Source organism: Clinocottus analis, unplaced genomic scaffold (genome assembly GCF_023055335.1).
Source record: "Clinocottus analis isolate CAN_PGR_092001 unplaced genomic scaffold, fCliAna1.0.p SCAF_2, whole genome shotgun sequence".
Taxonomy (NCBI): Eukaryota; Metazoa; Chordata; class Actinopteri; order Perciformes; family Cottidae; genus Clinocottus; species Clinocottus analis.
This window is the reverse complement of record NW_027175931.1, coordinates 20,358,659-20,380,923: the sequence shown is the minus strand read 5'-3', so window position 1 is coordinate 20,380,923 and position 22,265 is coordinate 20,358,659. Positions and strand designations below refer to the sequence as shown.

Genomic DNA, 22,265 nt, shown 5'->3' with positions numbered 1-22,265 from the left:
ATTGGCATTAGGTAATGCATTTGAATAGCTACTGTACTGGACATAAACGTCTGTTTAGCCTCTGTGCCAAGGATATTGATAGTTACCTCCTTGACTGTTGTCATTGAAGTACATTGTGTCCTCTCGGGTGAAGCCAGCTCGGATGTTTTCAAATCAGAATGCAGTAGATGGAATGGCATTGACCTTTACTGTGATGTTTTTCAGTTAAAGATATCCCAAATGTATTTCTGTGTATATATATATATATATATATATATATATATATATATATATATATATATAGTCAACCATAGCTTTCCACTAAGAGTGCAAAGAACAGCAAGAGAGCTGACAAAGCTAGCAGTGTTTACCTGAGGGGAAACCAGAGGCGCTACATGGCTGTATAGATTTATTCATTTGATGGACATACAACATAGCATACAGACGTTGTTACTGCTAGGCTACTTCAATATATATTACATCATTGCCCAAGTTAGACATTACTTTGATGTTCCGGACCTTTGCATGAGGAAATTCTCTCTAACTGGACCTCACTGAATTTGAATTGAATATCCCTGATCCACGGTTCTATGCCCTCGGTGCCGCTATCGGCTCCACACCCTTGGATGTAGAGCCTGACATGCTCTGCAGGCCGTGGCTTTCCTCTCCCCTGCTATGACTGCCTCTCCAACCCTGGTAGCCTAGAGAGTAGAGGAGGGTTGTAAACGCACCGGCAGTCAGTTTAGTCTCCTATACATCCAATAATAATGTGTGATTCCATATGTAAAGGCAGGCTCCCATGCCAATCTGGCAATGCAAGCCCATCTGGTACCTACATAAATGTCCTGACTAAGTGATTGAAAGTCACCTCGCTGCTGCTGTAAGCACTGTCTCCTCTCTAGCACATCTAGTGTGAGTGATGCCAATGAACTCTGTGTTCCTGCTGTCAATCTTGTGCATGTAACATGAAGCAAAATGTTGTATCCCTTTTGGTGTGGACACAGTACAATAGTTGAGGTTAGGCAGGGCTTCCCTAGATTCCTAAATGCCATGAAACAATCTAATAGCGAGTACAGTATACACATAACCGGAACAGGATCTGCCTGAAGTGACAATTTATTTGTAAATTACTGGTTAATTTAAATTGAAAATGCCCTAAAATGGTTATTTAGTAAAGCAAAAGTAAAGTAAAAGTCAAACATTTTTAAAAGAATTTGAGGGATGGTGACACAAAACAAATGTTGCTTCACTCCAAAAGGAAGTTTCAGCCTAACAGAGCTATATACATTTTTGAAAAGGATGTGGAGAAGAGAAGATAAATAGAAAGCTAAAGAAACATCAAGTGAAGAAATAGGCTTTCTCCATTTACTGGGGATTTGACATAATTTATGTTGTGGCAGGAAAGAGTAAATAAAGAGGGTGGAAGCATGCAAGCAAGCAGCAAAAGCTTTAATTGGACTGGGAGGGGCTTTGAACCAGGCTGTGCTGAATCTCAAAATAGGTAGTTGTGGCCCCGCCAAAATGTCTTAAGCCACAAAACAATCCCCAAGAGGAAAAACCCTCCACGTACCCCAAAAATGCTCCTGGCACAAATCCTGACCTCACCACCTTTGCTGAATACCCCCAGGTACTTGAGCAAACACCACTAAACAAGACTGATGGCGAGATCTCGGTCCACAATGGCATCATACTGTACTTTCCAGCTGTGGCCGGCCACGGACTCCAAGCTGAGAACACTAGAAATAATACACCAATTGCTCCTTTTCTCCCAGATAAAGAGGAAGATCAAGACAAGCAACAGGATGGTGCCTACTTTATTCAAGCATTAGGTATTCGTATTAATTCAATATTTTGATCTAAAATGAGGACTATATGCTTCACAACACATTAATAAATGACATCGAAAGGCCAACACGACAGGCACAGTCGACCTTACGACCACAGCAGCAGCCACGTCCACAATAGAGGCTTTGAACAAGGTCCACTCGGATTCCATGTCCCCAACCTCCCTCGGGATGCGGGAGGAGTTCTTCGGAGGTGGGAGTTGAAGACCTACCAGAGAGGATCCTCCGCCAGACGTTCCTAGTTCACCCTCACTACACCTTTGTGCTTGCCAGGTCTTTCTAGTCGGCTGCCCTGCCATCTGATCCAACTGATCACCTGGTGGTGATCAGTTGACAACCCTGCTTCTCTCTCTTCACCCGAGTGTCCAAGACATACGGCCACAGATCAGATGATACGATTACAAAGTTGATAATTGATTCTTTAAAGGTGAACACTTTGACAAATATGTTTCAGTAGAGAGATAATAAAATCAACTTCATAAAGGGTTTAACTTGTACTCTGTTGTTGAGTCTAAGAAGAGAATAAGTTGGTTGAGTCCTTACCTTGTTGTGCACTGACACTTGCGTTAGGTCAGCTTGCTAGCTTCGATGTTGAATTGGTTTTCTTCAGGGGAACGTTAGAGAGCAATCCTTCTCTCATCTGCAAGAACAATATTCACTTACATTAAAATGACTTGTATAGGTACCTTCAAATGAGATGCTATATTACAAACCATAAAGATAAACAGTTATTCAGAAAACATCCCAATGTAATGGAAGACTACTTTATTAGTATAGCAGAAAAATGCTTTCCGACTAAAAACAACTTCTCCCACATATATAGAAGGCTAAAACGCAAAATACATTGAACATCAAGGAAAAGTTGGAACTGGAATTAAATGTTATAATTGAAGACAACACGTGGGAAGATTTGGCAGCACATGTCATAAAGGAATCGATAGGAAGTATGCAAAACCTCCAACAAAAAGTCAGACAGATTAAAACAGGTTCACACAATTAAAACAATGACTGCAAAGCTACAAATAACAGATACCTTCACAAGAAGATGGACTTGGGTTACATTATACCTAGATACAATGGATAAGAGGGCGGGTTAACAAAACCAAGCTCTAAAGTACCACTACTAAGCCAATTTGTAAATGTTGCCCTGATATGAATGTCATTTTTTTTTTTAAACTTTATTTTTCTTCTTTGGTTATTTACTTCATTTTGTGTCTTTACTGCATTTATCATTTAATTGTACTTGGTTGGGCTGTTCGGTTCTCCTCTCCGTCCTCGTTGAGCCCTCCTGGTGGAGTGTGTACATGGAAGTGTGTACATGTAGGAGGGTGCATACTATGCTGTGCAGGTATGTGTGTGGATGGTTGTGTATGCGTATGGGCTTCTGTTAGTGTGGATGTTCAGGTATGTAAGGGTTAGAGTTTATACTCTCATTTAGACTACTGGTACTAAATGCTACAGTTTTCAATATTTGCTATTTGTTTGGATGGATGTCAAGGATGACTCAGATGTGTTGAAAACACAAAATTAAAAGTTCCCAAAAAAATAAAGGTGAATTCTAATCCAGTTTTAAATTAAAAATGTTCATGCAGTGCAGGTTTTGTTTGAACCGGTTATTTATGCACAGTTGGAGATAATGAATAAGACATATTATTAGTATAATTATAATTCAGTTGTGCTCCTTAGTTTTCCAAAAGATCATTGTAAAGTATAACCGTCAAATTTCATTAAGAGACAATTCACAACATGTTTTTATCTAACGAAATAATCTGCCTGAATATTTGTTGTCGTTAAGCCTTTCAAAAAACAAAATTGTTTGTCACTGCAAGCCTGTGAATGAGGGCGCCATTGTGTGTAGAATTGTTTCCAATTCAGGTGGTAAGGGCCCAGATTCAACACAACGGAGACGGTATAATGAGCGGAGGACAAGGCTTCAGTCAGGCAGAACACACCACATGCAACACATGGGGAAGAAGGCAGGAATCTCAGGCAGACAGAATATTATGTATGGCGGTTATCAGGGAAAAGGAAAGCGGGAGAAGTCCAAACAGGCAGGGTCGTACCGGGAAAAGAGGCGAGCGGCAACCAGGTCAAGGGAAAAAGTGCTGGATGGTCTGACGTAACACAGAGAAGAATCAGGCAGTGAGTGTGTGTGAGACGCTAGGGCTTAAATACTGAAGCAAGTGCAGCAGAGTGGACAGGTGAGCGTGATAGAGCTAACGAGGTGGGTGTGACCAACAGGTGCACAGCATGAGCTGACGAGGTAATGCAGAAGGGAGTGAGTGCAGCTGGGTGTGCAGGTGAGAGCTACTGAGCTGCTGAGGTGAGACCAACAGGTGTACAGAATAAGCTGAGGAGATGGGTGTGACAAACAGGTGCACTGAATGAACTGATTAGGCGAGTACTGGTATGAGAGAAGGGAAGCTGAACCGTCAAATATTTGTGCGATCTAAAAAATCTCCAACCACTCCAGAACGTTGTGGAGTTAAAAAAAAAAAAATCACCATCCTTTAATTGTATTTGCATCCAACAACTTGAAAATCCATCTCCAGCACATTATTAGAAGAAAAAGGAATCCAGTGACGGGATCTGTTGTTGCAAATTTTATTATTAAGAGAGAATGTCACAAATAAATTAACAAAGACGTGAAAAGAAATGTGCGAAACGAACAAAGTATTAAAAAAACTCCCTACAAAACACACAGACCTCACATGACCAACCTATTTACATAGACTGTGATGAAATCAAACACTAAATATTGAAATATCATCAGTGTTACTGTAACAGCATGGTACCCAACTCGGACCAATACCAGATTTCTTGTCACAACTTGCAACAGAGCTGCTTATCTGCTATTGTAGTTGCAGAAAGAGACACTATGGCATCTAGAGACTCGGCAGGCTCTCAGAACCTTATATTGCTTTTACCACACCCTGTCAATCATTCTGTTAGAACAGAAAACTGTCTATTCCCCTGCCTTATTGAATAGTTTATATCATGCCGTGCTGTTGGAAATGTAAAACATTACGATGTAATGATGAACTGTACTTCACCCTGAAACTGTTCTCCTTTGTTTAAGATGAGTGCTTTGCTTAGGTTAGCTAAAGAAGTGACACACTGACACCAAAAGTGTTTCCAGATATTGTAAGAAAAACTAAAAACTGTTTCTGACTGCAAAAGGGTAACCTTTGGCGCATCACAAACTTGTAACAGATCTCCTGGATGCTGAAACATTATCCGAACAGCTTGTCATATGCAAATGCAGGTTCCATAAAAAATAACTCAGACTCTGTCTCAACAGGAAAAGCAAACTACCTCCTTCTTATGGATGCTGAGCACAGACATCAGCAGCTGATTTCAAAGCATTACAAGGTGGAACAACACCAGATATGTGAGAAAAAAAACAGGAGCCGCTACTCTTCCATATCGAAGGGAGTCAGCTGAGGTGGTCCGGGCATCTAATCCGGATGCCTCTTGGACGCCTCCCATTAGAGGTTTTCCAGGCACGTCCAACTGGGAAGAGGCCCCGGGGAAGACCCAGGACACGCTGGAGGGATTATATCTCCCGGCTGGCCTGGGAACGCCTCGGTATGCCCCAGAATGAGCTGGAAAATGTTGCGGGTGAGTGGGAAGCCTGGGTCAGTCTGCTGGGTGTGCTGCCATCACGACCCGACCCCGGATAAGCGGCTGAAAATGGACGGATGCACGAAAGGTTGTGCAGGGGCAGAAGCTGTGGAGCCTCAGACCTCTTAGAAAGGATTACACTTACTAACCTGAGAAGACTTGAATGTTACAAACCAAAAAGTAAGTTTGGAGTAAGTTTGTCCCGCGTACCTTTTCACTGTACCTGTGATGTCTCAGTACTTTGTTTAGTGACTCCACTTCTTTCAAAATCCTTGAAAAACCGACTATTTTTGGGGTCATATGGAGCCCATGGAATAAGTGAAGGTCCCAAACTTAGCATGGAATCTGAAAGGTGTGGGGCGGGGTGTTTGCAGGTTTAAACCTTTTTTACTTACGAATACATACTGTCTTATACTCGGCCTATCCATCGTTCTGCCTCCAGCAAAATCCAGCCTTTCCTTTCATCCTGTCAGAAGTGAAGTCAAGCGAGCTGTGACGTTCAGCCTTTGGCTTCCACAGGCAGAAAGAGACACTCTGGACCTGAGGTCATGAAATTACTGACAAGATACTTGTGTTTAAGGACACCTGCCAAGGGTCAAAATATCTATGAATATCTGTATCTAAACTTTATTGCGTATCTATTGCCAGACAGTAATATTCATGCAATGCAGTGCAAAAGGACCACATTGGTCTTTGTTCATTTTTAAAGTGCCACCACAGACACACTTGTTTGTAGAGTTCCTAAACAACACCCTTTCTCCTTAAAATCTGAGGTCTGTTAAATTTGGAATGGTTCTCCTTTAATGCCAAAGGGCTAGATATGCATGTATAAATGTTCTTCCCCATACATAACTTGGTATTTCCTTTTTTTTGGGAAGAGTTTAGAATCTAAACTCTTCTCTGCTTGTTCCTAACGAATCAAGGATAATATTTAAACTTTAGATATTATCCTTGATTCGTTAGGAACAAGCATCAGAGGTGAGATATCCCCAGTGTGGTCGTGTGCACGTGATAAATGAATGCTAAACGCTCAATATAAATCCACATATCTATGTATTGGTTGAACATTACAGTTGCGCTAACATTGTCGTAGAGCCTCGCCAACGCCCGACAACCTATGAATTTGCAAAACTTCTTTGCTGTTCTTCTTTGTTGACGGGCTGTTGTTAACGTGAAGACACAGAGACAGCTTGAACCAATACCAAAGGAACATGTTTAGTTTGAATTTTTTATTCATCTTTTTTTTATTACTTCTTTTTACTTTTTTGCTTTACGAAACAAATGCTTGCAGATGTCCTATGAATAAACAACAGCACCCTTCCTCCTAAAAAACAGGGGTCCCTCACCACTGCCTTATCAAGAAAAGAGACTCTTCTTGTCCAATTACAACCTCTCCAGATTCCCAAAGTGACTCTTATTTCCTGTATTTGACATGTGTTTAAGTGCATTAGTAGACAACATAACCATTTGGATTAATGTGCAATAGCTGAGTTTATGGTCAATGCGAAAAGATATATACATTGCAGCTATGACTCACATTAACTGTCTTTCAACACTTGAGCTAGCGTCAGAACTGGAGAGGGAGACAATCACAACGCAAGGAGTCTCCTTTCAAGCCCGGCCTTCGTAAACAGCAACCTTTACCTACATCATCATCATCATCATCATCATCATCATTATCATCAGGATTAACTAGACTCTTTTGTCATACCTGTTTTCCTCCAGTAAGACAAAAAGGTTAATAGATAGAATGGTTTAAAATAAAGTTTAGTGATTGTGCTTTTAAAACCAAAGTAAAACAAATAACAAACATTGACATCAACACGAAACATAACAGTGCATTACAAAATACAAAAGAAAAGAAAAGAAAAAAAATCCCAAAGTGGCACTTTCTTGGGGCAGCTAAATAATATAGCAATTTACAACATGGATGGAAATGATAAAATAATAATTATATTTACTGGCATAATAAAATTAGAATTCACAAAATAAAAAAAGGAAGAGAAATTTGAGGTACCACAGTGGGTAAAACAAGAGGACATCATGTATACACGTATATTTACAGACAGTCCACCCCTCTCTGCTTGCAGCTATTCACTACAGTAACAACCGACTGTATGGGCTCTCCAAAGTTCTTGTCGAGGCAAGCAGAGTCACGTCAATGTCTGGAGTGAGATTCGACTCCATATTGCATTGGAATTAAACGTAAATATACCACTGCGTTTTTTTGTTTTGAATGCACTCTTTATCTTCAGACACCCTTTCCTTTTTTTTAAATGGACATAGAAAATGATAAGGTAGAAAAAAACAAAAAACATTGGTCTGTTTTCCAGATGAAAAGAAACACTACTGATGTACAGCATAATGGCAGCCAACATGATGGTGAAATACTGAGATATTTAAAATTGTAAGAGAAACAATGGTGCTCCACTCTTCGAAAAGTCAGGACAGTTCCTTTTTTCCCTCCTCTGTTCTTCAGCTTTCTACCATCTATGTGAAAAATAAAACATTTTTGTTATGATATTGTCAGACATAAGCGTATTGCAAATATATCTCTGTATATGTACATGTGAGCCAGTATGTAACAAGAAATTGCAAAATAGAAATGTGAGACTGGTTTTGGGTCATTTAGAGACATTAAGTATTAGATCACATAGTTGGACAACAGATTCTTTTTACAATATAAAATATCATGCTGTGACTTTAAGTATCGATTAAAGAACCTTTTTTTGTCTTATAATAGGAGGACTTTTTGGGGACAACCAATACTAGAACATTTTTGACATTTCTATGAACAAACTATATTATAACTGATTTTGTGACATGTATGTCTCAGTTACAATACCATAACTTTTCCATCATTAGTTTAAAACGTTTATGACACACAATACTATGAAATTGTTACGACACACTACACTATAACGTTGTCATGACGTACCATACTATGACTTTTATGACATGTTTAAGATCTATTCTATCATGACTTTTTGATGATTTGTATCACTGACTAAACTGTGACTGTGATCTCTTGATCTCAAACTATACAATGCATTTGAATGACATTTGAATCACCTAAGATACTTTGACATGTTTACCTCAAGCTCTTCATCTCCTGGTTGGAAGGCCCCCGTGGTGCTAAGGCCCATGTCTGCAGGGTTCCTGTGGCCTCCTTCTCCTCTTCGCCGACCCCCTGAGCCCCTCGAGGACATGGAGCTAGAAGAGCTCGGGTCCCGGGGGCTGTTGACTGTGGGGAACTGTGGTCGGCTGTAGGGCAGAATGTCCTCTGAACCTAAGGACAAAAAACAGTTGTAAGAGGACTTTTTTTTTTCTTCAAACCACTGCACATTGCAGTGAGGGAAACCGTCACATCCATGTTGTCGTTGTACCTGGGTGTTGCCGTGCCTTGTTGGCGGTGCTACCCTCATGTTTATTCCCTTTCCCTCCATGAGCAGTCTTTTGTCTCTCTTGAGCGTCTTTGCGTTCAGATGAGCTGTTTCTGGGGTCCGAGCCCTCTCTGGGCCGATATCCCCCCGTTCCTCCTCTCTTGTCTCGACCCTCTCCGGCTTTGGGGGAAATCACCCCCCGGCCCTCCAGGACGGCCTTGGAGGGGTGTGTAGGCGACTTTAGCCCCGCTGGAGGTGGGATGGGCGGAGGTGGGAGATCTAAAGGATAAACAAAGGAAGAAAGAACATTAACCACAAACATTAAAAAAAAAGGGTTTTGGTTGACACAAATGAGTTTTTTAACTTTAGTGTGTATCATCTTTCACTCAGATGTCTCAGACCTGCAAGGTGATACACAAACACAGCTGCCGTGTGTGTACATACAGTGCACTCAGAGCTGTACACAGAGCTACGCCGAACTGAAACTCCTCTGTACAGGCAGTAAACAGAACAGCTGACATTAGAGAGGCCGAATCTAGATCGGGAGCTATGAGATCTGGGTGAGAGGCGAAAGAGGAGGAAGAGGTGAGCGTGACTGTCAGCAGCTGGCTCTCTGGCCGGCTCCACCTCGCCTGTCAATGAATCAATGCTGCTTGTCCTTGAGCCATTATTCATACGAGGCTGGGCAGTGGGCCGCCTGGCCTCACACATCACACCGCCAGCTAAACAAAACGCAGAGAGAGAAAAGCCATGTCTGCCTGTAATCGATGGCTTTTCATCTTCTCATCAGCTTCCGACCTGAAGGTCGGTTTTGTCAGCAACCGCACTCATAATCCACACGGGATTGGAAAGCTAATGAACGTATCCGGTGACAACTCTTACACCTTCCTTGCATTTCGACAAGCAGCCTTAGACTTTTAAGATGTGTGCAACACTGGACTTTGTTGAGAAGCTTTTTTATTTTTTTTTTGCACAAGAAAGGCTCACGGAGCAGGTGATGTCTTTGCTGTGTCTCGTTAGTACAATCAGGCAGCTTCGACACACTCTTCCTTCATCCACTCCTCTTGAATACTAAAGAGTGACAGTTAATATCATACAGCAGAGAGGCGTCTGCAGTTTTTTTTAATATCTCTCTTTCCTCCTGAGTCATGCCTCAGTCCAATCAATGCCACAGTCCGAGCGATATGCCTCGCTACCAGAGAGGAGCACAGCGCCTGTTCGATTTATGCGTGAATATCCGCGAGGACGGGACTCGGGTCTGAAAAGTGTCTCTGGGTTTGCCAAGGAGAGTGTATTGGAGCGCCTGGTGGTTAATTAAGCAGACAAGAGTGAGACAGATCCAACGAGACAGGAAAGGGTTAAGCACAGGGGGGGAGGTAGACAAAGGCATTAGAGTCAAATTCAATATGAATCATGAGGGGAATATGACTTGAGAGCATCCGCATCCACTGTGCAAACGAGAGTGAAATGAGTAGGTAAGAGAGGGGTATAAGGTAAGGGAGACTGCTGAAAACAAATTATAGAAACACACGTAGTGTGTGTATTACAACAATGTCAGGGTTATATTTCTCTACTGTCCTCCTTTCAACTAAATGAAATCCCATTCCTTCACCACAGCACCAGTCTTCCAGACCACAGCACGTTGGGGTTGGGGGGGTGGGGGATAACCTCCAAATGAAAAACAATCCATTCAGATCAAATGCAATCAGCAGGAGAACTGATGGACAGACAGAGCTGCAGAGCCGTCAGTCCGCCCCCTTACTGCTCAAACAAAGACGGAGGAGAGGCGAGCTCGGGAGAAGACGAGCGAGTGTAAAGGGATGGAGAGATCACTCCAAAGGGAGGGGCAGCGAATGGGGAAGAAGCCAGGATATAAGGATGATGGCAGGAGGCGGAGGTTTGGGAGGAGGGGAGGGGGGGTTGGATTTTCTGCGGTTATATAGCTGGTCTGGCTCCCACTGAGTTGGATATTAAATCTCCCTGTCAAGTGCTTCCTACACTCAAGGACACCTGACACTAAGAGGAGAGCCAGCTCTGGGACAGCACATACTGCACGAAGCAGAGTGAGCGTGTGCAGGTAAATAAATGAATCTATATATTTCCACAACCATCAAAGCTAAGCGGAAACAGGCAAAAAAAAAAAAAAAGGTTGTTTTTTTTCCACTGGTAGGATGGGTGCTGTAAAAAAGTCAATTTGCTGTTTTGCTTAACAAGGTTAAAGCTTTTCCTTCCGTGTACAGCTGCTCCGGTATTTAGCCCCCGTTTAGTTTATGTTCGACTCGGACCGAGGGAAAGGCGGCACTTTGGTATGAGCCACAGCACCTGGATCAATTTCATTAGTGGCTCGAGTGGAGAGACATCACAGTGTCAGCAGAGCCAAGCTGGGTAGAGCTCCCCTGAGACAACCCCACCGCTCCCCCTCCACTCCCCCTCCACCATGGCCCTGGCCTCCAGCCCACTACTCACCCGATCTGTCCAGCACTGCACAGATTACGACTAATGCCATGTTTGCATGTGCATAAACACATAAGAGAAGATGATAACAACTCTGGCCTTTATATAATAATAATAATGATAATGAATAGGAGTGATATTGATCACTTCATAGTCATTATGTGGATCAGAATCTATCACAACATGCACAGATCTAAGCTATTGCATGAGTTTGCAGGATGTCTTCCTTTTGATTTTTTTTTTTTTAATACTGCAATTTATTCATGTGTACCTTCATTGTAGGGTTCACGCCGCTGGTTCCCTGGATGAACTGCAGGATGCTGTTTCTGCTTCTTAGGAGGCCTCCTGTGTACAGCTGCCATACTCATGTTACCGTCTGAGGACACCGGGCTTCCAGGACGGTGGCCTACCGGGTTTATTTGGTATTTTCGTGCTGAGAAAAGCAACAAAAGGAATAGTTTAGTTGGCTTCACCATTCTCAGCGTCGCTCGCAGTGATGCTCCTTGTGGATGTTGCGACTCTATCAAACCTACCGGAAGCTCCTCCAACTTCGTGGCCCAGTGTGTTGGGATATTTGGCCACCCGGACGCCTGAATACTCTGCAGCTGCAGCGACCGCTTGAGCAAAGTCAGCGTCAGTGAAGAAGGATCCGTCTGATGAGCTGACGGCGCTGGACCTCCCTGAAGAGACATTATCCTCTTCAGAAGCGGAACCCCATCCGTTGATCATGGAGCCGGTCACCGAGCTTTCCAGGTCGCCCATGCTGGACGCAGGCGTCTGTTCAAGCCCTCGTAGCAGCAACCGTCGAGGGTGCATCTGGGGATGGTGCGGGTGTGTGTGGGGGTGGGTGTGGTGGTAGTGCATCTTGGCCACCTCTGCATCTGTCTCATCGTCCTCCTCCTCCTCCTCTTCCTCTAATATATCCTCCTCCTCCATTCCATCAGTGTCCAAGGCCAGTGGGCTGGTGATGTACCCATATGTGTGTGAAGGCGAGAGGGGCCTTGTAGGGGCGGGGGGGCTCACAGTGTGGCGCCTGCAACAGGTAAGAAATACGCAGGATCAGAAACACGTCATGTTTTGGACAAATGATGTACATAAAGTTAAATATACCTGCCAAATATCATGGGACAAACTGCAAATCACAGGTCATTTAAATTCATTCTAATTATTTTCTGAGATACACCTAAGCAGAATAAACACTATTTAAGAGTTTGTGGCAAAATTGTCCTTTTTCAGAACCAGATAACAAGCACAAAAAAAACCCATATATGCCGACGATTATGTAAATTCTGATATTAAATTGGTTTCTGTTTGGTCGTTTAATCCTGAATTTATGATGTCTTCATTTCTTTGAGCATTAACAAGGATGAATTCCTGCTCACAGCTGGTTTACCACAAAAAAACATTACATTGACAAATGTTAACATTTAGACTGTGATGTCTATTATTTCAAACAACTTTCAAATCACTGCAAGTGGATTTATATACTGGACTGCAACGAGCTGAAACAAATGGCTCCCAAGAAGGTAAGAAATCAATCTAAAAACCTAAGATATGCTTTTGAAAAATTGCCAAGAGCTTTGTGCAATACAGGCTTTTGGAATTAATGGGCTAAAACATGGAAAACTGTGGTGAATTTCAAATACTTGTGAGATTGTGATTCTCTATGAGGCTTCAAAGAAGTGATTTATTCCCTGAACACCTTTACACAGGCTAGCCACTCCGCTACTTGTCGCTAGTAGACATGCAGCTGTACCTGCGTTCATGGCTGTCAAGTGTGTCCTGGAGCATTGGCTGCATCTCCTCCTGAGGTGAGGGGGTGAGTGTGGCTGTAGACTGGTGACTGTAAGATACAGCTGCAGGGGAAGAGGCTGCCCCCCGAATAGGAGGAGTGGGGCCCCTCTCCATCTCCTCTTCCTCCTCCAGCTCATCAGGCTGCAGGTACATGTGAGAGGGGGGCATGGGGCACTGCATGTCTGGTTCACAGCTGCCAACGGAGGGGAAACAAGGCTCGTTACCGTCACATCACTCACAAAAACAGAAGAAGAATGTTTTCATATACTGAAGCCAGGAAAATATAAACTGAATATTCATGGCACCCTTCTATCAAGGTTTGACATGAGCCAAGCACTAATAGATAGGAAAGCCTTGGGGCAAATGCTTCCAATGGAGGCGAGAAATAGCAGAAAAGGCAAGAAGAATGTACTTGTATTCAAATACAATGTGTGCATGCCTGTCAGCTTGTCTGTGTCTTTGTGTCTGTGGAGACTTGTCCCACCTTTCTTCCATCGACAGGGCGTACTCCTCTGTGCTTCGACTTGGAGGTGGGTTTGCAGGGGGAGGGGGCAAAAGGTCAGCCCAATTCATTGTGCTCTGTTTGGGTAGTTTGGGGGTGCGCACTCCTTTCTTCTGACCCTGACTCCCTGCTCGAAAATGAAAATAAAAGCATTGTCAGTGGCAAGACACCTGCAGACACACATACCTAATATTCACTCTGTCTCTGAAAAGCACATACATTATTAATGTTGAAGAAATCGCAAGGTAATGAGCAAGGAATTGACAGCAGATGAAACACATCAACAAGACTGGCTAACAAAGAAAAGATCATTTTACACGCAAGAGTGCAAAGGCTAATGCAACCCTCCACTTTTATGCAAGTGTGCACACATACCTCTCAGCTATTAAATGATGGGAAATACTATAAAACATAGCCATTTCCCAGCAACAGTATTAGTGAGCACCAAAAGGGAAGGTAGGTAGAAGGGGCCCAATTAATACCAAACTATTAGAATCGTGAACCAATGAGCTGTGAGGTGCAGCGAGCACTAAAGGCTTCTCCTTAATGGCTTGAACTTCAAATGCAATATCAGAATGGATACATGGCATTAAGGTGGCAGCGTTGCATGCCGTCTGCAATGTGTTATCATTTGTCCTTGTCTGCAGACAGACATTGAGGCTCTGATGAAATTAGGTTGCTCCTAATTTATTGCTTGGAAATAAAGTAGAGCCAATTAAAAGAAAAATCCAAACAGAATAAATACAAAAAAAAAATCAAATTTGCTTTAAACAGGCCTCGGAGGACGTTGCACAAAGAAAACAAAAAGGTACAACATGGAACTTAATCAAATGAACATTTTTAAGCATGCGTTATTAGCATCCCAAAGTGACGTATTGCTTTTGAGCAACACTGTGAGTTTGACATAGAGCTGAGGATTGTGTGTGCTTATATGGTTCAGAATCACAATAAACTGGGAAAATGTGGCGGTTAAATTCAAAAGAGCAAATTATTAACCACAAAACAAAAAAGAAAAGAAATAACATACTGTATTGATGATGTCATCAAAAACGTGATTAAAAGTAATATTATTTCATCCGAAAGTTGTTCTGCTTTTTCATTTATGGCATAACTTTCTTACCGGAGGTACTACTGCTGCCTCGGTCGGAGCTGTTGTAGGAGCCTCCAGTGTGGCTGTCGTGGGTCTGGTTGTAGGGGATGGTGGCTGGCATTGGGACGTCGCCTCCTCTGTAGCGGTCTGAAGGCGGGAAGAATGGAGTGTGTAGTTAGTACGCCCGCAGGTAGTCGCACTGCAAACTCAAAAACGTTCAAGCAAAGCATTCACTGTTCATGAACAAGGAAATGAAGGATGGCATTTCATTGGTAGAAACAAAACCAGTTCACAATGGAAAAGTTAACTGCGGTAAACCATGAAAATACATCACACTGTCTACAATGTTACACACGACGAGAAGCATGCAGTTCGAGCGTTGCCATTTTCAGGTAGGTGAACACATGCACAACTGCACCAAAGTCTCAAAGCTATCACACCAGGTGTGGTTCCCTTCAGCAGGCACAACAAGGCAATGATAGCTTCGTTCAAAGCGGTTAAATATCCAAGAGCTATCTTTGTCTTTCCTTTAGAAATCTGACACCAAAGATAGACACTCACACCTGCCTTCATCACAAAAAGACAACCTGGATATCAAGACGAGGACAGCAATTCAAGCCTGGCCAACATTTAGTGGAAAAGATTGAACATGATTGCATGGCGGATGATGAGGGGTTACATGAATGCCGTACAGACAGCCAGAAAGAAAGAGGGGATGATGCTTATGTTGACTGAAAAGGAGCAAGAGACAGAACCGAGGAAAAGTTGAGCATGGAACTCTTCTCCAGGTTTCCACAGTAAGGCTGGAAGAGCCGGAAGAGAGAGAAGAAGACAGAGGGGGAAAATCAAGTGGCGGAAGATCATGGCTTGGAGATGACCTCTTTAACCATGACTGCTGAGTAGTCCACACACTCACCCTTGTTCAGCTTGTTTTGCTCCATAATGTTGTACTGTAGCTGGGAGGCCATTTCCTGTTTCTGCTGCTGAACTGAGGTGGGCTTCCAGCTGTGTTTTTCATTCATCTCTCCTCCGCCTAGGAGTCCTCCTCCACTCCCTCCGGTTCCTCTGTCCGAGTTAACGTTGTTTCCCATGATGGAGGACTGGATGAGCTGGGTGGTGGCGTACGGTGTCGGCTGGCCCCCCGGCCCCACAAAGCGGCCGTCTTTCAGGTTTGGACTGTTGAAGGTCTTCATCTCATTGATCTTGTTGGACAAGTCGACGTCTCCATAGACTCCTGACTCTGGTACCACGAGGTTGGTCTGCTTGTTTTCCATCTGGTTGTTATAATTGGCGATGCAGTCGGCTGGAGAACATGGGGGAGGTTATTTAGTCAATCTCGTCTAAAGTGGATGAACTAAGGAGCAGTGTGTCAGTTTAGTAAAAGTTTGGGAATAGGGGCATCTTCTGATTTAATGTGGAGATCAAAGCGTTTATCTAAAGGAAAGCAAGCTTTTGAAAGGGGGATTCTAAACAGACATTTTTATTTCCGTTTAAAGTCTCAGTTTTATTTGACTGACACAGGTGGTAGTACACCTCCTCATAGTCTCATCCATGACTCACTGTGGGTGTCATCTCTGATATTTTCCATCTGACGGTGGGAGCATCTTTGCTCATTGAGAGGGACAGAAAGACATGTCTGTATCAAAGACCTGGAATGAGGCACGCAGTAAAAGCACAGCTCCACAGACAGATCCAATTTTCCCTGGCTCATAAAATATTCAAATCCTCCAGCAGATCTAAGAGCCAGCCTTGCGGTAAATACCAAGGACGGCCATTGGTGCACGCCTCTTGTGCCACGCGCCTCACATTTCAGCAGCACGAAACAGTTCGACACTTCAAAGGTGGACGTGTGAAGGCGCCCCTATGGCTGAGATAAAGGGACATTAACTCCTATTTCTTTGCACTGTCACCTAGTCAGTGATCCTCTTAATGTTCACAGAGTTTAGTTTGGCACACACACAAAGCATGCATCTGGCAAGCTCCTTAGTGTCATACAGCGGGGCGTCATGCGAAGAGTGAGGGCTGCCTTTATTTAGCCTGTTATTCCCAGTTAAACACCTTACACCATGTTAAGGGAGGGTGGAAAGCTTCAACCTCAGACGGCCGATTAGACCAAAGAAGAAACTAAACTTGATGGCTATAAAGTCGACAACATGAATTATTAATCCTCATTGGGAAAGGTATTGGATGGCTGGATGGATATTAGGCAGAACAGCTGGACAGGAATTATGGCCTGCCCTTAAAGGCATAGTCCCAAAGTGCATAATTTAGAACATAAAGCATTTCATTACAGTCCAAGTTTCCAAGGAAAGGGTTGTTTAAGACTTGGGCCACAGCAGAAAATAAATAACCAAGTCCTGTGTCATCCAAGCTGACGTTTTTGGCAGCAAGTCTTACTCTGCTTCTTTGATGTAAAAGGTCACTGTGTGTGTGTGTGTGTGTGTGTGTGTGTGTGTGTGTGTGTGTGTGTGTGTGTGTGTGTACAATATTGTATACAGTAATGTGTAAACAATTTCAAGGCCACATTTGCTTCCTTTTTTTGACAATAATGCTGAATATTAACAGGCCACCTGGTGGTGTTCCATAAGTCGCTTTCCCTTATTTCCTCTCCACGTATCCTACGTTCTCGCTCTCCACCTCCACTCACACATTTCAGGGTATGTTTTAGCATATAGGTATTCGTCATAACCCCTTTCTCCCACATTCCATCTGGTCTTCCAGGTGCACATTTCTCCCTCTATCATTTTCTCTTCCTCTGCTTCTGGCCACCGTCTGCAGTCCAGCCTTGACCTCTTCGCCCGCTGCACATTTCTTAAATAACTGAGCACTTAGGGGAAATTACATTACTGGCTATAACAACAGTATGGAAATCAGCAGAGCAATTCGATTAGCAACAGAGTAGAGCCATAAGCCCCTCTCAGTACGCTCCTTTTATTTCCTGCCTAAAACAGCTCTACTTTAACCTCCGATAAATCAAACACACAGGCACACTGCCTCTCTTAATCCTAATATTTCTTCAGGTCTTTTTTTTTTTCTTGTGGAAACCTATAGAAAGGAGCGATACACAGAACAGCTCTCCAGGGACGTAACCCAGATATCAGATTTTGCTTCTTTTTTGCACCGTGGATTCCCCCCAAGCTCCGACAGTTCTTATCTCTACAGTTATTTTGTCAAGGACTGCATCATTGCGTTTGAGGGAGTGTTTATTTTGGTTGTCTCCCACGTAAGTCTCGGTGCTACACACCTGGGCGGCTGTACGTCGCCAAGTTGCTGTCGCTGTTGCCGTTGCCGGCAGTGCAGCAGTTGATGCTGCAGTCGTTGTGGTTGGAGCAGGAGTTGGGCCACGTGTCCGCCAGCCAGGGCTGAGTGGCAGATTCCCCGATGTTTAGCAATCCAGGCCTGCAAAATAAACGGGACCAAATGGTTCACAACAGCAAGACACTAAGCCAACACCACAATAACATTCATGTGAATGAACTGAAACACCCACGGTCGCACAAGATTTGAAAGAGAAGATTATGTGGAATTTATTTATCCAGCCGCTGAGAATAGGAAACATCCAGCTTTAGTACTTTTTGCCTTTTGGCCACACACACACACACACACACACACACACACACACACACACACACACACACACACGAACCCCGGGAGCACATTAGAAAAAAGCCCAGCTAAATAGATTGTGTGTGCTTGACTTGCACATAGCCGATGACACTTTCTTTAAGCCCTCACGAGCATTAGCGAACTGCCTGGATTAGACAGTCAGATAAAATTCACTCCCAATGTTGCGAAATGTGCATCCTGAACAGCCAGTGAACCACAAATGCTCCCTGGGTAGATTATATGATGTCACACAACATCTCTATCATTAAAAAAAAAATAAAAAAAATACTTTTCTTCGCTAATCAGAAGGAAACCTGAGCACCGGAAGAGAAACTCACGCAGACTAGTCCTTCACGTCTTTGCCTGGCCATCCGTCTCTATTGCTCCATGGCTTGCGCCCATTTATTCAGCTTTTATTTCCAATACAATACAAGATCACTTGTTCAACTGGATTCTACTGTACAACACGACCTCGGGCCAGCCACTGAGTGTTAAAAGGGCTGAGAATAAATACCCTTCAATTGCTCATGAAATGAATCAATCTAGCACACAAAGGGATCGCAAGCTACTCCACCAGGGCCATATAATGTTTCAGTATTCAAATGTCCACAGTATTACTTCCAGTTTGCATATTCCTACACAGAATTAGCATTGAATTACGCTTGCTCGTTCCCTCTCAAATGACTCATTTCTTGGATTCATTTTGGGTAATGAACACATTTGTCTTGCACAGCCAAATACAATCTCACAATAGCTCTTCAATCACTTCGGCAGTTGTACGTTGATATTGAATGGCCATTGTCTTTGTGCAAGAGCTGACACAGCCATGCTGCATATGGGATTTAATCATAAAACTGGGTGGTATAATGAATATGGATTCACTAGTGATGGCTCCAAGCTAAATATGTATTCACACATGAACAACACGCACACTCATGTACACTTACAGTCAATACTGTGTATCCTGTACGCCCAGAAAAGACAGGGCAAGAACTGAATACATATTTCCTCTTTTTGCATACTAAATTATCACTATTTCCCCACTGTATGCAAACATGCCGAATGCCACAGAGTGGTTACCCAAATGAGTGCTTGCAGGATGATGCAGTGTTCGCCGTGTGCACAGTTTCAGCGTTTGTGCACAATGCACCATTCCTCAACATGAAGAGGTGTGCCGTTACTGTGCTATGGATGTGCACGTGTCTGCATTCATGTTCTAGGGTGACGCTTTGGCACAGCCTTGTGGTTAGATGTGGCTCTCCACCATATCGGATGAGGATGGGCTCCTGGCAGACTACATGGGGCTTTGTTCCTGTTATCATAACATATTTAATGCACCTCCTTACCCCTCCTCAGCTCTCTGCCGCTTAAGAAAGTCACAGCACTCCCCCTAGTGTTCGTTAAAAACAAGTACACTCGCCCGACCCTACTCATCTGTTCAGCAGGTTTAACATCCGTATGTTTTTTGCCAGTGATCATCAATTTCCCAAAATGTGGTTTTCATTTTAAATCGTATGAAACAATAAATAAGCTCTTACCTTCCAGCGCTGCTTACACCTTCTCCTCCTCTCTGATATGCCACTGAAAAGAGAGAAAAACAAGTTTTCAACATGATTTTACCACGATTACCAGTCATCACATCATCATATTTTCCTTTGTCAAACAAAAGATCCAATTATTAATTTGATTTTGAATAGTCTGTTGGATGCTACTTTAAGTGTGCGTTATTGTGTCCGTGTGTGGCATCATTTCAGCGAGTCACACCCACACCCACACACACAGCAACAGGAACAGGAGAAAGGTATGTAAGAGGCTTATGAAGAACAGAGATGCAGAGCTCTTTGGTTGTCTGGCTCGGGTTCAGTGTGTTTGAAGCTGCGCTCGCTGAAAGTTGAATTCTTTCAAGGAGCTCTAAGCTGCCGGTGTGTTAAGGAGAGATAAACTTCCAACTTTAATTACAATCTCTTCCCTGAGAGGAGAGGAGGTGGAAGAGGAGGAGGCCGGGCCTTAGCTGTGTCGATTCCTTTTCTAATTTTCAAAACAGGAAGTGCGGCTTTGGCCTCCGCGTGCGGGCAGAGAAGTTCTTGGATTAGCTCTCAAACGCAAACCAAAGCTTCGCAATATCATTCTAGATTCAAATCATAGCATAAGGCATTGTGAGGTCCTGGTTTTACATTGGCTCCCAGCACAAGGTGTTTCTTCTTGAAGAGGAAAAAAAACAACTAACCACACAAGCAAGGAGTGGGTTTCACCTGAAAGATTTCCAGCATATCAAAAAGCTTGCAACTACAATTATGCTTCCTGATTGCGAGCCTCGAGGCAGTCAGAAACAACACTGCTACTGTTTATACATGACCTCTGCACAGTGTAACCACAAACTGTACAATATTTTCTCTTTCTCACTCGCCTCCTCCTGCTCTCACCTGCACTACCTCTCGTCCCTTTCACTGTTTCACATTCGCCGTTGCCCTAAGCACTGCAAACAGCCCTGACACACCTCTGGGGAACAAGAACTTCAGACGGATGAAAGTCCACGAGTGGAAGGAAAAGGTGGTCGGTAAATACAAACTGGCACAGAGAGAGAGAGAGAGAGAGAGAGAGACAGACAGAGAGAGAGAGAGGGAGAGAGAGAGAGGCACAGGGAGCTTCTCTTTTATCTGTTTTACACTGTGTCACTTCAATTCAAAGATAACCTCCTTCGCTCTGCTACCGCTTGCCTATCTAATTGGTATGTTGGAGTGCTGGTGGTATGTCATTCTCTTAAATCCCATCTGAAGTTGCCAGCAGCCCTTTGATCAAGTTACCACTAGTTTTAACAGCCTCTCAGCAGTGTGGCCTGCCTCTCATGAAGCGTTGCGCTATGACACAACCCAATCGTTTGGTGGAACATTTGTTTCGAGCAGGTAGATCTCTAAACTGTGCCATGTTTGACTTGGTTTTTTTTTTTGGTGCACACCGGGTATCCCTAGCTTTTTTTTTTTTTTTTTCTACAGTTACCGGCGCTCGTCCATGAGGACTGCGGCTGCTCCGGGCCATTGAAAGCAGAGATTCACATATGCAGTGTGCAGTGAAGGAATTGTAGTAGACATCTCATCTTGTGTACAACGTAAATCAAGTAAGAAAAGTGCTTACCTGTTGGTGTGAAAGTAAAGGATGGCACTGTGGGGACAGAAACAATAAAGACAAGAAAATCTTTGATTTATTGTGCATCAGCATTGTCCGTTGTACGTTCTTAAAGACTTCAACATATTTTCTTTGACGGTACACAAATCCACAAAAAGTATTTTAGCCTTTGTTCACACGCTACTCGCTGGCCCCGAGTCTTTGATCCCTGCAGACATCACTGGACCCCAACTGGGGGAAAGTGAGTGTTGAACCAGCTGTTGGTTCAAATCCCGGCTCAGACTGTCAGAGGCCTGCTGGGCAGGGGTCACACACTGGGGAGATATCTGTTGCTATCTCTAACACTCACATCATCACCCAAACAGCTCAATTACTCACACTATGGCATGGAAGGGGCCCATGTGCAAAAGAGTAACATACAGTAGGCAGATTTAGATTCTGTATCGTGGCGAGTTTGGGCTTTGGGTATCTTCTATAAAATGCACTTTGTTTGTTTCTGCCCTCTTTGAAGAAGTGAAAGAAGCTAAAGTATGCATTGCAGTTGATGCAACATTGCACCATGCATGTTGGTATACATCCAGTACGCTGCCTAAAATATATACATTTTAGAAATGTCAGTCTGTCTTCAGCCTACAGAATGAGACAACGGAGATGAGAGACACGGCTGCTGTCACATTTTCTTTTCCTCAAACAATTCATTCGTACAGTATCTGTGCCAACAAATGTCCTCTAAATGCCACTAGCATCCTATCATGTTTGAATCTCTCCTCTTGGTGCTCAAACAAGTCTAAAGATATGAGCAGTTGGATGGCTTTTCTCTGTTTGATGGATGCCATTGAAGAAGGGACAGACTAACACTTCAAAAC

The 22,265-nt window shown here is 43.4% G+C and overlaps 1 protein-coding gene across 5 annotated transcripts in view; it reads right to left on the bottom strand.

The window, feature by feature from the left end:
• Positions 1-6,631: 6,631 nt before the first annotated feature.
• The window catches only part of robo1 (roundabout, axon guidance receptor, homolog 1 (Drosophila)), a 210,919-nt gene continuing 195,285 nt past the window's right edge, over positions 6,632-22,265 (bottom strand). Inside the window, exons 20-32 of one of the 5 annotated variants that reach the window (XM_068584091.1) lie at positions 21,409-21,435; positions 19,815-19,857; positions 17,915-18,069; positions 15,587-15,973; positions 15,426-15,473; positions 14,701-14,817; positions 13,518-13,707; positions 13,041-13,271; positions 11,818-12,317; positions 11,556-11,717; positions 8,834-9,109; positions 8,543-8,736; positions 6,632-7,937 (exon numbers count right to left, since the gene is read on the bottom strand). In XM_068584091.1, coding sequence (XP_068440192.1) covers positions 7,923-7,937; positions 8,543-8,736; positions 8,834-9,109; positions 11,556-11,717; positions 11,818-12,317; positions 13,041-13,271; positions 13,518-13,707; positions 14,701-14,817; positions 15,426-15,473; positions 15,587-15,973; positions 17,915-18,069; positions 19,815-19,857; positions 21,409-21,435 — 2,345 coding nt within the window. In that variant the 3' untranslated portion in view covers positions 6,632-7,922. The remainder of the gene's footprint in view (positions 7,938-8,542; positions 8,737-8,833; positions 9,110-11,555; positions 11,718-11,817; positions 12,318-13,040; positions 13,272-13,517; positions 13,708-14,700; positions 14,818-15,425; positions 15,474-15,586; positions 15,974-17,914; positions 18,070-19,814; positions 19,858-21,408; positions 21,436-22,265) is intronic. The other 4 variants (XM_068584092.1, XM_068584096.1, XM_068584094.1 and 1 more) reach the window with 4 other exon arrangements.